The sequence below is a fragment of the Rhincodon typus genome, chromosome 20, assembly GCF_021869965.1.
Source record: "Rhincodon typus isolate 14 chromosome 20, sRhiTyp1.1, whole genome shotgun sequence".
Classification (NCBI taxonomy): Eukaryota; Metazoa; Chordata; class Chondrichthyes; order Orectolobiformes; family Rhincodontidae; genus Rhincodon; species Rhincodon typus.
The window spans coordinates 7442339-7457113 of NC_063351.1; the positions used below are offsets into that span (position 1 = coordinate 7442339).

Genomic DNA, 14775 nt, shown 5'->3' on the forward strand with positions numbered 1-14775 from the left:
CTATCCCTAAATGCTTTGAGAATAGTGGCGTGCCGTCTTCTTGAATTGCTGCAGGCCATTTGCCGTAGCTCAGCATTATGGTAGAGTCATACAGTATAGCACAGATATACAGCACAGAAACAGATCCTTCCGTCCAACTTGGCCATGTCGACCAGATATCATAGATAAATCAAGTCCAATTTGCCAGCATTTGGCCCATATCCCTCTAAACCCTTCCTATCCATATATTCATCCAGATGTTTTTTTAAATGTTGTAATTGTATCAACATCCGCCACCTCCTCTGGCAGTTCATTCTATACACGCACAACCCTCTGCATGAAAACATTTCCCCTTAGGTCCCTTTAAAATCTTACCCCTCTCACCTTAAACCCTCTTGCTTTTGACTCCCGCACCTGGCAGAAAAGACGTTTTCTATTTATCCTATCCATGCCCCTCATGATTTTACAAACCTCTATAAGGTCACCCCTCAGCCTCCGATGCTCCAGGGAAAATAGCTTCAGCCTCTCCCTAACACTCAAACCCTCTACCCTGGCAACATCCTTGTAAATCTTTTCTGAACCCTTTCAAATTTCACAACATCCTTCGTATAGCAGGGAAATCAGAATTGCTCATAGTATTCCAAAAATGGCCTATCAATGTCCTGTATAGCTGCAACACGACCTCCCAAATCCTATACTCAATGTACTGACCGATAACGGCAAGCATACCAAATGCCTTCTTCACTGTCCTATCTACCTGCAACTCCACTTTCAAGGAACTATGAACTTGTACTCCAAGGTCTCTTCGTTCAATAACACTTCCTAGGACCTTACCATTTAAGTGTATAAGTCCTGCTCTGATTTGCTTTCCAAAATGCAGCACCTCACATTGATCAAAATACTCCATAAGCCACGTCTTGGCCCATCCGATCAAGATCCCATTGTACACTGAAGTAACCTTCTTTGCTGACCCCTACACCTCCAATTTTCGTGTCATCTGCAAACTTGCTAACCATACCTCTTATGTTCAAATTATCCAAATCATTTATATAAATGACAAAAAGCAATGGACCCAGCACCGATCCTTGTGGCACACCACTGGTCACAGGCCTTCAGTATGAAAAGCAACCCCCACCACCACCCTCTGTCTTCTACCTTCGAGCCAGTTCTGTATTCAAATGGTTAGTTCTCCCTGTGTTCAATGTGATCTAACCTCGCCAATCAATCTACCATGAGGAACCTTGTAGAACGCCTTACCGAAGTCCATATAGATCACATCCACCGCTCTGCCCTCACCAATCCTCTTTGTAACTTCTTCAAAAAACGCAATCAAGTTAGTGAGACATGATTTCCCACGCACAAAGCCATGTTGGCTATCCCTAATCAATCCTTGCCTTTCCAAATACAGGTAAATTCTGTCCCTCAGGATTCCGTCCAACAACCTGCCGATGTCAGGCTAACTGGTCTATAGTTCCCTGGCTTTTTCTTGCCACCTTTCTTAAATAGTAGCACCACGTTAATCAACCTCTACTCTTTCGGCACCTCACCTGCGACTATCAACGACACAAATATCTCAGCTAGGGGCCCAGCAATCACTTCCCTAGCTTCTCACAGAGTTCTAGGGTACATCTGATCAGGTCCCGGGGATTTATCCATCTTTATATGTTTTAAGCCTCTGTAATATGTACATTTTTGAATATGTCGTTATCTATTTCCCTACATTCTATATCTGCCATATCCTTCTCCACAGTAAACACTGATGCAAAATACTCGTTTAGTATTTCCCCCATCTCCTGCAGTCCCACACATAGGCAACCTTGCTGATCTTTAAGGGGTCCTATCCTCTCCCAAGTTACCCTTTTGTCCTTAATGTATTTTTAAAATCCCTTTGGATTCTCCTTAACCCTTTCTGCCAAAGCTATCTCATGTCCCCTTTGTGTCCTCCTGATTTCCCTCTTAAGTACACTCTTTCTGCCTTTATACTCTTCTAACGATTCACTTGATCTCTGCTGTCCATACCTGACATATGCTTCCTTCTTTTCTGATGTTCTCAAAGGCAACTAGGGATGGGCAATAAATGCTGGCCCAGCCTGTGACAACCATGTCCCACATGTGAATTTAAAAAAGCTGCTATTAAGGAAGGAGTTTCCAAGATTTTGACCCAGCGACACTGAAGGAACGTCAATAGATTTCCAAGTCAGGATGGTGATTGGCTTGGAGGTTTAGGCTTCCCTAAATGACATTTATGAACACAAAGAGTTTTTACAACAATCAACAATGGTTTCATCATTAATTTGTTCACTCAAATTCATCATATGTCATGATGGGGTTTGAACCCAGGTCCCCATCACCTAGGTCTCTGGATCACTACTCCATCAATAATAGGACTATCACCACCTCCACAGACAAACATAGTTACTTACAGAATACTTAATTAAGTTTAAGAAATTCAGGAGTACGCTGACATTAAGAAGCTGAGTTAGTAGGCAGAGAGATGAAATGCTGGATATACTGTTAATCTCTAACCCAAATGTGAGCAGCAAATTAGTGGTTGCTGCAGTGCTAGACAGGACTTGAGTCACAGACATCAGGTGACAGTTGTAATGACCTTGCCAACCACTGGCTCTGCCATCCTTATGCTGCAATATGGCAGCAAGTTCTCTTGTGGCAGATGGTAAAACTCTGTAATATCACCTTTGTTGGCCCCAAGCAAACTGAGACGCTTGTTCTTCATCACTAGGTGTGCCAAGGCCTACAGATATCATCTGGTATTTGCTGATCTCGCATTTATCTTGTACCTCTTCAATGATATAATACTGTTATTTTGAACAAACCTTTCAGTAACAAAGATCCCAAAATTCTCAACATTTAAAAATTATTGAAGGTATAATGAATAAAGACCATGTCAATTAAGTTCTGGAAATACTGAGTAAAGAAACACTTCAAAGTTTTTCTCTTTAAGAGCTTCATTATTCAGAGGTCTTCTTGCTCCTATCATTAATATACACAAATGCAATAAAACATCTTAACGCATGTCCAGTAGAAATGTGCCAGAGGTTCATTTAGAAACAATTAAACAGAATAAAGCCTGAATAATAACCATGGCCTAGTTGTGTTCACTTGGCAAATGGCTACAGGAAGAGTCAAAGATAAAAGTATTTCTAACTGAAAATCAGAAAAGTTCAGTTGACCAAAAGGTGCAAACTAGATCCATATCAGATTAATTGACTGATTGAAAAGAGCAACATATCAAACTGCAGACCAGCAAGTTAACTGGAGAAACAGGAGTTAAAAGCACATGGCAAAGTCTGGACTTCAATAAAGATGGTGATTAGAATGATACTGAGATTTTGAGAAAAATACACATGCTAATCCTAAGGAAGCAATGCAAAAGAAATTTGACAAATACAGCAATTGTAGGAAAATAAAAACAAACTAAAAGGCTAAAACAGAATACACAAAGATGGAGAATGGACAACCAACATAAAGGGACACAATAAGAAAACTACATGTAACTAAATAAAATTAGTAATAATTTAGACAAATGTAAGTAATCACGGTAATCAAAATAAAACATATGGCAATCATAAATCAAAAATTGGTTGACATATATGAAACAAATGAGACTAAATGGGTACAAAAACAGAAGTTGCTGGAAACGCTCGGCAAGTCTGGCACCATCTGTGAAGAAAAAAAATCACAGTTTACTTTTCAGGTCTGGTGACCCTTCCTCAGAGTAAATGGGTGTTGCTCAAGTTTCAGAATAAATGGAAGTGGTATGTAAAAAGCAAAAGAGTAAGTAAAGTGAGTATTTGTCTTGTAGAGAATGACAATGGGGAGACAGTAAATATTAAGAAAATGGCAGATGAAATTAACAAATAGTTTGTTCTATCTTCACTCTACAGGATACAAAAGAATCCGGTAATAGCTGTAAATCAGGAAGAGGAAGGAAAACAGAAATTTAGTGCAATTTCAGTCACCAACAGAGACGGCAAACACTGGTGCTACTCACCCCAGCTGGATCTGACTGGAGAAGAGAGCGACAGCACATGTAAGAATGCAGTGACCCCTTCCGCAGCAGACTTCCACCCTCCAGCCCAAAAGTCCCCAGGGCCAACAGAACAAATCTTCCAGGCCAAAAGGGCCAACTACTGAGCAGGCTTCCTCCAGCCCAACAGTGTAAGTCAATAGGTCTGGCAGGATATGTGGAGAGAAAGCAGAGGTAATGTTTCGGGTGCAGTGATCCTTCTTCAGAACTGATTGCAGCCAGGAAAAGAGACACACCCTGGCTTGATGTGCTGCTACCACAAGCAACAGTCAGCTACTAACAGTCCCCATTAGCAGCTATTGATTCCCCCAGGCTGACCTTACCGATTCCATTGTCTGCCCAGCTGTTGTTCTCCCTCTTGGCTCCATCACCACCTATCATTTATTTCTCCCCCTCCCCCCACTCCATCTTTAGCATATATACCAACCTTTTCCTCACTACAATCAAACAGTTCTGAAGATGGGTCACTGGACCTGAAATGTTACATCTACTTTCTCTCTACAGATGTTGCCAGAACTGCTGAGTTTTTCCAGCAATTTCTGTTTTTGTTTCTGAATTCCAGCATCCTCTGTTTTTTTTTGTGTGGAAGTCAGCATTGTACTCACAGAAGGAGGGAGAGGGAAAAAAGAACCCCAATGAGGGCACATAGATGGCACAGGTTACATTTCACTGCAAATAACCTATTGGATCTGGTCAAATCACACCTGTTTGAGAGATCAGCTGTTTCTTCAGACATCCCAAGAAGTTGCAATGACAAGCATTACTCATCTCTTACAAGCAACTGTCTCCATAACTGCAGATGGCCTCAGGTGTCATAGTTCGCTGAACTATTATGTTGTTGCCAACCACAAAGCCATTGCACTTTAATGTTGTTAATACTAAAGCTAAAAGGATTTTGCAGAGACTGTGGGAAGGCCTGTCCTAGATGATCCTCACTGCTGCTTTCTCCCAAATGATAGTTCAGAAATGTGCAGATATTTTAAGGTGGGATCAGTTAACAATACCGTGCATGCAACTGTGAACTTATAAGTGAACAGTTATTCATCAGAAAAACTTAAGGAGTACAGTGTACAGTGGACTGTTTGCCATATAAGGAAATAACACAAAATAACACAATGAAAGGAAGTCCAAATCAAGCTTAATCATCTTAGAAGTTTCTACGAGGTTCTGTGTAGCCTCACATGCTCAACTTGTAGATAATGACTAGGTCATAGATTCAGTACCTGGACAATCTCCTCTGCCTCTTTTGGTGATCTTCACTAACTGTTTCTCCTTCAGGAGACTGTGTGACAGCTGCTAGAAGTTGTTGTTCGTGATGACACTTCTTGCTGTCTTGGCTCCATCACCACCTATCATTTACTCTTCCCCATCCCCCCACCCCAACTTCAGCATATATACCAACCTTATCCTCACTACAATCAGTTCTGAACACAGGTCACTGGAGCCAAAATGTTAACTCTACTTTGTAATTGATGTCCATGACTTCTAACAAGGCCACATACAGTCCTCTAAGCATGGGCTCTAATTCAGATGAGTGAGCCAATAATCTGTGGACAATGTTGAGAACTGAACAGCATAACAGAAAAGGTATTCACATCACATTAAAGCAATACATGTTCTGACACACTGTCCTCTGGAGGCTCCGTAAGGAGGCCAAATGTCATGGACGTGGAGTTCTGAGCTATGTAACCAGATGTATGCTGCAGATTAAAAGAGTAATGCTACACTGGGGGAGTACATTTAAGGTAATTATTTATCATAATAGCACTCCTACCAAAACAAAAGTCATCCTTGAACATTACAGACCATGTCCTTGCATACTTAAAGTTCAGTGTACCAACACAGCAGACTCAAAGCATTGTCTTGCAATATCAGATATGAAAAATGACACAAAAATGGCAAACCTAGATACGATTTTTAAGTTTGCATTTGCACTGCTTTGCATATTAAGACATGATAAGGGGCCAATCGATGCAAAGAGTATATACATGTTGTGATTGTTTGAGGCCTTAACTTTTAATATTAATTGTTATAAAAACAGAAGAGGACATTCAATGAAATCTAATTTGATGGCAAATAGGTGGCATTATAATTAGTGGAGGCATGATTCTTCACCTGACAAAGAAGCAGCATTCTGAAAGCTTGGGATTTCAAATAAACCTGTTGGACTATAACCTGGTGTCATGTGACTTCTCAGAGACAGTAAGAACTGCCGATGCTGGAGTCAGAGATAACATGGTGTGAAACTGGAGGAACACAGCAGGTCAGGCAGTATCAGAGAAACAGGAAAGTTGACGTTTTGGGTCAGGACCCTTCTTTGGAAATGGGGGAGGGGAAGGGGAGCTCAGAAATAAATAGAGAGAGGAGGGGTGGGGCTGGGGAAGGTAGGTGGGATGGTGATAGGTGAGTGCAGGTAGGGAGTGGTGGGGATTGGTCAGTGAGATGGGAGAAGTGGATAGGTTGTGTCAGGTCAAGGAGGTGGGGATGAGAGGGAGGGTTGGTCATGGGATGAGGAATTTTGAAACTAGTAAAGTCCACATTTAGGCTCCTAAGGCAGAATATATGAGGTAGTGCTCCTCCAGTTTCTAGGTGGCGTTATTGTGACAATTCTAACTTTTAAACATGGCCATTTTGTTTGAAGCACATTCATTCTATTTGTTGTATATGCAGCAGATGTGACACTGATATAGCAGGGTGCTATACAGCAACATGCCTACCCCCTTGATTGTTCAGTGCTCTGAACAGTGACAAACTGCCTGTGTCTCCTTCTGTACAGTGAGTGACAGTCTGTATGTTAGGTCTGAAGTGAAAGCCAGAAAGTTGGGCAGCCTCCAAAGAGCATAAGTGAGTGAGCACAAGAAAGTAAGCAATGAGCCATAAGATTCATTCTATGTAGATGCATGTGTGTCCCTGCACACAAAAGTGACCTGGAAGAAACATGCAAGACGTAAGTGTCCCTGAGCTCCAAAGTGAAGTCCTGAAAGGCTGAAGTGATTTAACAGTTGGTACCAAAGCAGCCATGATGTCATGACATTGGCGGTTTGGCAATGTGCAATTATGTGGAAGAAACATGGAAGAGAACAGTGTCCATGAAGCAAGGAGGGAAATCATGCTGACAACTCCCAGCAAAGTTGGAAGAAGGCACCAAGGAGCAAGTGGTGAGTTGCTGCTGCCAAGTAACCACTCTGACTTTTGTGTTGGGCACTGACCCTGCCTAATTTCTTGGGGAATTTGGGGAAAATTAGCAGCTGCATAGAAATTAAGTGAGATTTGTTAAAAATGAAGTGTAAATGCCTAAAAATGTGTAATCATCATTTATTAGCAAGATTCAGAACTTGCTGTGAACTTGAGGTGAAAATCAAAAAAATCATCTTGACTTTAGGAATCTGATTTATTTCATTCTCATTGTATTTTCTCAACTTTCTCTTCATTACAACGCCTCTCAAGGCAGCATAGAATCTGCCCTAGGATGTATTCTAAAACATCAAAGGGTTCCAGAGAAGGAGTTAAGGGAAGATAGAATGTGAAAAGAAACTGACAGATAAAATATAGAAGGTAACAAGAAGAGGTTTAAGGCTAACTGGGGATGAAAATGTGAGGGGCAGAACATGACTGAGGTACTAAATGAGTAATTTGCATCTGTCTTTATCAATGAAGAAGATGCTACTGAAGTCATAGTGAAAGTAGTAGATGGGCTAAAAATTTATAAAGACATATTAGAACTGCTGGCTGTATTTAAAAGTTGGTAAGTCTTCAGTAACTAAGGCCATATTGTATGAAGAAGATTTAGGTTTGTAAAGCCAAATGACTCAAAACAGAAAACAAACGTAAGCTTATGATAAATCAATCTCAAAGTATACAGGATATTAATAGCTTTCCCAATCTCTCCGGACAACCAGCAATAGAAGCCATATAGCTGGAAAAGGGCAGGTTTTTGGCTTGATACTCATTTTATACACCCTCTATTTTACCCTCCATTAAAGTAAATGAGCTTAAAACTGGGTGCTGCATAAAATGGACATTTAGTTCAAATCCACTGAGCAGGTTTGTTTGAGAACTGGAATCTAGACCAAGCATAGCTACCAAGCAAATCAGAAAGGGAATAAAACAGGCAGGGAAACCCTCCATCATGTGCCACCTCATTGGTATAACTCCCCGCTCCCAACCTTAAATGCAACTTCATTATGAAAACCACAAATAATTGTCTCTACTAGTCTGTTTAACTGACTATTCCAGGCATTCACCAAAATTTTTATAGAAGCATTTCTTTCCACAAGCTTTTCTTTGTTACACTTCAAGCTGTTTCTCCACCAGCACGTGCTCTCATGTGCACAGCTGTGCATAAATAAATTTAATCATTTGCAAAATGATTGTTTAGCATTCCCAGAGTCCGATGGATCCCTATGTATGGAAAACTGTTCATTGAAAATTATACAGTGAAGTGAACACTTTCCCACCACTGTAGAAACCAAAAAGTATTACATATAGGCTAGAAACGTACAATCACATATTTTCTCACAAGATGCAAAGATAATAATTTAGTTAAACATAATTAGAACCTGTTTACCAAAGGGCTTGCTTTCTTGATGTGTGAAGTCACTTTTCTCTTTGGGGTGCATGGATACTGCAAACTTAGCATTGGATCAGAGCAGTTCGTATTCAAACTGCGTTTAATCTGACTGTGTGGATTCAAAGCTAAAAAATGACTTTGAAGTAGAGGACATTGTGTCCATGTGACAACACGTGCAATGCAAAGCCACTGCTGTATGAAACTTAGCTTGCAATATCTGGCTGACCAGGATCTTGCCCATCGATCAAACAACTACCAGGGGACACCCATCATTCCATGTAAAATTCCTGACAGAATGACCTTCAGGCTCTTATGTGGCCGTATTGGGCCTTCACCATGAAATCCATGGCAGTGACACGGCTAACACCGCTGCATACACCCCAGGCTCAAGATCATTCTCGGATCAAAGGCAATTAAAGGCAAAAGGGGGTGTTGGTTGAGAAAGGCATGTGGACCCCATCTAATCTCTGAATCACCACTAAATTTCAGCAGTTTTGGGAACAATAGATATAAGCTGGTTCATTAGGAATGTAGTTGTGATTCTCACTGGAGACTGGAGCAGCAAGGTGGCTCAGTGGTTAGCAATGCTGTGTCACAGCATCAGGGACCAGGGTTTGATTCCACCCTTGGGTGGCACTCTTTGTGGAGTCTGCACATTCTCCCTATATCTGCATGGGTTTCCACAAGTTGCTCCGGTTTCCTCCTAAAGTTCAAAAATGAGCAGGCCATGCTCAATTGTCCCATTATGTCCAGGTGTGTACCAGTTAAGTAGGTTAGCCATGGTAAAAACACCGTGGGGGTGGGGTGGAAGAACCTGGGTGGAATGCTCTTCAAACAGTCGGTGCAGACTCAATGGCTTGAAATGGCCTCTTTCTGCACGTGGGGATTCTATGAATCCTGCTTAAGCTCTTTCATTCTTGAACTTAGTTGGGGAAGGCTTTGTCACAGTCTCAGGACTAACAAGGGGTCTCTCCTATGATGAATTGGGCCTAGTCGCCACAGTGTCCATCGTGTAACCAATCCTATGTATCCTACACTTAATTTAACTGAAATATTTAGAGAGAATTATTTCAACATTAATATTTCAGTAAAATACTTGTTGGAAGATTGCTGTCTACATACAATTATCCAAACATCTGCAGAGTTTGCTCCTAAACAAGAAAATCAAGTTTCCAGCCACGCAGGAGCCAAGCAATGCCAACAGACTTCGACCTGGCTGCAGTCCAAACTGCAGCTACTGATCTCCAACCAGAAGTTGAGGTCTAAATGGTTATCAGGCTCTGATATAGAGGGGATGAGACGTTTCTCAAAAAAAAAATCCCTCTTTATCCAAATGGATTTCATCAAAAGGGCAACGTACAGAACTAAAGACTACAGGCCAGTATTGGCATTGTGTGTTCGCTGCAGTAAAAGGTGACACTTTGAAGGTACATAAATAATATTCATTACAGTAAGAAAATACATTAAACAGCTATGAAATTCTTCTCCCAGTGATGTTCACAATAAACACCTGGAAAGTACAACCTCATTCAATATGGTTTAATTAAATTACCATTTAAAGTACCTATTATTATTCATTCATTCCAACTAACTAATTAACTAAGTTGGTGCCAGCGGCTACTGCAGTTTTGATCGAGACACACCATCTGCAGGACCCTTACTATTGTCACAAGGAAGTGCTTGAGAGGGTATCACAATTTTAAAGCAATTAGCCAAATATACATGGCTCACAGAACAAAACAAGTCATTCGTATCACATTTATATTCTCTGATGAAGCTTTTTTCTGGCCTTACATCATGAAATGTCCCTTCATTGAGGGTTTGAAGACAAAGATAATGAGATTTTAATGGTGAAATGCTCTTTTAGAAACATTGAACATCAATAAACAAACAGGAAAGAATGTCCATAGTGAGAAACAATCAAGAGCCTAAACACTGGAGTGTGCTCTTCTAATCTGATGGAGCAAAAAAGGTTAACGTGGTCAAATGATTATAAAACCAGTTGTGTACTTGCAAATTACCCACTTTGTCCAGGATAGTAAACAGTAGATGCCAAGAATGAAGAATCCATTTTCATGAAATATTTCACATGAAAAAAAAACACTTATACTCAATGACACTCCTGAAACATTATATCATATAAATTTTGCATCTCAAAAGGTGTTGATTATAACAGAAAAATATGTCAAATTTCAGGTACAGAACATTCGTCTTCAGTTCCCCAAGTTACACAAGTGTGAAAATTTACTTAATTTAATTCAGACTTGAGATTAACTCCAAATGACTTTTAAGAAAATTATACTTCTGTGACTGCTGAAATTTTTTCACACCTTCAGCTTTTGCTTTAACCCTCCAGTTCCAATCTGAGCTATACAGTATGTTTGATTTTCAAAGTTGTATCAACTTCACATCTTCAGATATGAACCAAACTCAACCCACAAACTCAAGGTTACTTTTTTTTTTATTCATTTGTGGGATGAGGGTGTCACTGGCTGGCCAGCTTTTATTGCCCGTCCTAGTTGCCCTTGAGAAGGCAGGGGTGAGCTGCCTTCTTTGAACTGTTGCAGTCCACCTGCTGTGGGTTGGTGCACAAAGCCAGTAGAGAAAGAGTTCTGTAACTTTGACCCAGCAACAGTGAAGGAATGGTGATATATTTCCAAGTCCGTATAGTGAGTGGCTTGGATGGGAACTTGAAGGTGATGACGTTCCCATGTATCTGCTGCCCTTGTCCTTCTAGATAGAAGTGATCGTGGGTTTGGAAGGTGCCAGCTTTGATGACTTTCTGCAGAGCATCTTGCAGTTAGTACCTACTGCTGCTACCGAGTGTCAGTGGTGAAGGGTGTGGATGGTTGCGGATGTAGTGCCAATCAAGTGGGCTGTTTTTGTCCTGGATGGTGGCAACTTCTTAAGTGTTGTTGAAGTTGCACTCATCCAGGCAACTGACAGGTGCCTTGTAGATGATGGACAGTCTTTGGGGTGTTAGGAGGTGAGTTACTCGCCACAGTATTCCTAGCCTCTGAACTACTCTTGTAGCCAGTGTTTATGTGGCAAGTCCAGTTGAGTTGCTGGGCGATGGTAACCCGCAGGATGTGGATAGTGGGGGATTCAGTGACGGTGATGCTATTGAATGTCAAGGGACGGTGGTTAGATTGTTTCTTGTTGGTGATGGCCACAGCCTGGCATTTGTGCGGCGCTAATGTTACTTGCCACTTGTCAGCCCAAGTCTGGATACTGCTATTTGAGAAACAAACCCTACCTTCAAGCTTTTGACACTATTAACACTAACAGCTGTTGCTCCCCACATTTAGCTGGCATTTGGCATTAGTGTTCTGATCTTGCTACAGTGTATAAATTACAATTAATATTTCTATGTTTCAGCAGATTGAAATGCACATATTATTATGCATGATTTGTGTAATCAATGAAAAGATTTTATTGTTCATATTATATTTTGTGTTTGATATCATTACACTTTATTTTAATATATTGCTTCACTTTACAGAACTTAAAATGGATTTTCAATTTTGGAGAATACAATAGATTAGCTCAATTTCACATATCTGTACTAGATCACCTGTTCTGGCCTACTCTTATCCAGTTCCATTGTCAGATTGCACCAACTAACCATCCTTCTGAAAATTAGCATCTGCAACCAGTCCACTCCAACTACTTTCATCTTTACTTAACAGTTCCCTCACTTCTCTCTACTTTGCCAAAACACTCCCTCTCTGCTATTATAACACCTCTTCCTCAGAGCATGTCTGCTACAACATACTAAAGAATTCTTACCGGCCCTAGCACTTCAACTTACTGCATGTTCTCTGAGTATACTGCTACCATCTTATACCTTTCCCCAAGGTGTTCATCTATTTAAATTTTCAGTGAATTCTCTGAAATTCAGATTTAAAACAAAAAACCTGAAAACTACGAGATATGAAAAGGTAGCAGTTACAGAAATTGCTGTGAAATCTAAAGCTAGTGTGTTATATACACCAGTGGTTATACACTGAAACCACACACAATACTTTTTATTTGCTCATATCTCACCAAAATTACAACTTGTGTGATAAATAAAATCCATTAAGTATAAACTCAATGCATTTTACATGTCAAATATGAGAACATCATAGTGGGAGTTATTACTGGGAGCACATAGATCCTTACTATCCTAGTAGACCAGTGGATCTCGCTTTCAATTTCTATTATCTTCCATTGCTTGTCAATTTTTGCAACTTGACTCACTTTGACCCACGCTGAATAGGATTTCTCAGCAAAAGTGAAAGTGTCATTGTTTTTAAAACAAAAGCACTTTTACTTCAAATAAACCGACACTTTAGTATCTCTTACACAAGGTGCATTAAACATTGCACAGTCTGAGAAAACAATAAAGCCCTCACATTAACCATTCTGAATGGCTCCAAGGTTCTTTTCTTGGATTGATAAGTAATAAACCGTTATTGGTCTGTGGCAGAACATACTCCCCAGTTAAAATGGTCTATCGCTTTCAGTAATATGCTCCCTGATGATTTATCCACATACTTTCTGATGCTTCATTTTGATTTGAAGCTACAGTACTTTAGGTTCAACTTTGTCAGCCCCTAAACTGATGTGTGGACTGTCAAACTATACCGAGACCAAATAAATGTTTTATTATTATGTAACCTTTTATGCATTTATATATTTGTGCAATTGACACTTCCTGTATTGGCACAAATGTTTAACATTATTGTTTAATTTTGTATGAAGTTATTCAAAAATATCAAGCTGGCTAATTAGTGGCACTTAATAAAACACTAAACATTGTTATTTGAATTAATAGATGCAAGGGAAACTTTCACATCCTTAAGTGACCTTTAGATTTTTAAACGAAAAATGATTTGTAACTGAAAAATAACTGATATTTCTTCATGACAAGTGAAACACTTGCACATTATATTAATTCACCATTGCTATTCTATTTCTTAAGGCACTGACATGGAAAACTTGTGCATCAGACATTCAGGTAGTACTATAAAAATACCAAAACTGCAACCAATTAAGCATTAATTGCAAGCAAGTCCTTCCTGCATAAATGCGTGCTTTACTATGGGAACCAATGTATTTCCACAAAAGGTAAGCCCAATTGTATGTCTAGTTTTGATCGACCATTGTACCCACAGCAGTCAAGTACCGTGCATCTATTTTGTTTGGTTGTCCACCGCAGTGAGTACAGTACAGCGACCCTTTCCTATCTTGTCCATGGTGCTGAATGTCCAAAGACTTGAAATTTTCTTCACATTTTGAGAACTGTTTCACTCCACCAAACAAACCATTATAAATCTTCGCTGTTATACATTATATTATAAGCACTGAAGCACGGTTTGATTAATTGGACATTGTGAAAAGCCGTCAAATAAACGGAATACCCACAAGAAAAGAATGCTCATCAATTACACTGAATAACATTCAAAGCTTGCTAACATTTAGCGACAGAACTGAGCGTCAAAGTGAACCACTGGTAAACGAGGAAGCGATTTTAAATGCCATGTACTTGACAATGAGCAGCCCTGAGCCACCCGTGGCTAGCTATCCATGCATTCGCAGATTTCCTCCTCCTTACCAACCTTACCTTCTCTGTCACACAGTTGTATGGCCTCCAAACTACTGATATTTTTCAGCATGTCATTGCACGGGCTGGTTGGGCTGCTGAGACTGTGAGCAAGATGTGTGTCCATTTTGCGCTTTTTCGAAGATCTTGTATGTTTTTTTGTTCTCCGCCTTCACCTTGGGTGTCGGGCTCGGTTTGCTCGGGCGCTTTCACTGGCGAGAAAGGGGAACAGCGTCAGCTCCAGACTCGACTATTCGCGCTCGCTGTGAGGGGAGAGAGAGAGAGAGACAACAGAGATCAGCAATGCCTGTAGCAAAAAAGAACACGCACAGTGCTCGACCTGCACCCAGTGTTGGTGATATTTCACCTAACCCTCATTCAGCCGCTCCAATTTTACCCGTCAATGTATATTTGACATTTCCCATTCGCTGCTCCACATTGCGGCTCCGGCAGCCTGGCCGTCCCTGCTTTACAAATATCCGCAAGTGCCCTTTGCAGAGGGCACAGCTTCTCCAGCGCCGGATCATTTACCAAGCATTCACATTCACCGTGTGCTGGCAGGGTCCGATCACAGTGGCATGAAGAAAGAAA

General features: G+C 40.5%; 1 protein-coding gene across 2 annotated transcripts in view; it reads right to left on the reverse strand.

Moving 5' to 3' along the window:
* Positions 1 to 14685, reverse strand: part of phyhiplb (phytanoyl-CoA 2-hydroxylase interacting protein-like b) — a 45655-nt gene extending 30970 nt beyond the window's left edge. The window contains exons 1-2 of one of the 2 annotated variants that reach the window (XM_048608892.1): positions 14582 to 14685; positions 14206 to 14447 (exon numbers count right to left, since the gene is read on the reverse strand). In XM_048608892.1, the coding sequence (XP_048464849.1) occupies positions 14206 to 14311 (106 nt within the window). In that variant the 5' untranslated portion in view covers positions 14312 to 14447; positions 14582 to 14685. Of the gene's footprint in view, positions 1 to 14205; positions 14448 to 14581 lie in introns of those variants that run through there. The other variant, XM_048608893.1, reaches the window with a different exon arrangement.
* Between the last annotated feature and the right edge of the window lie 90 nt (positions 14686 to 14775).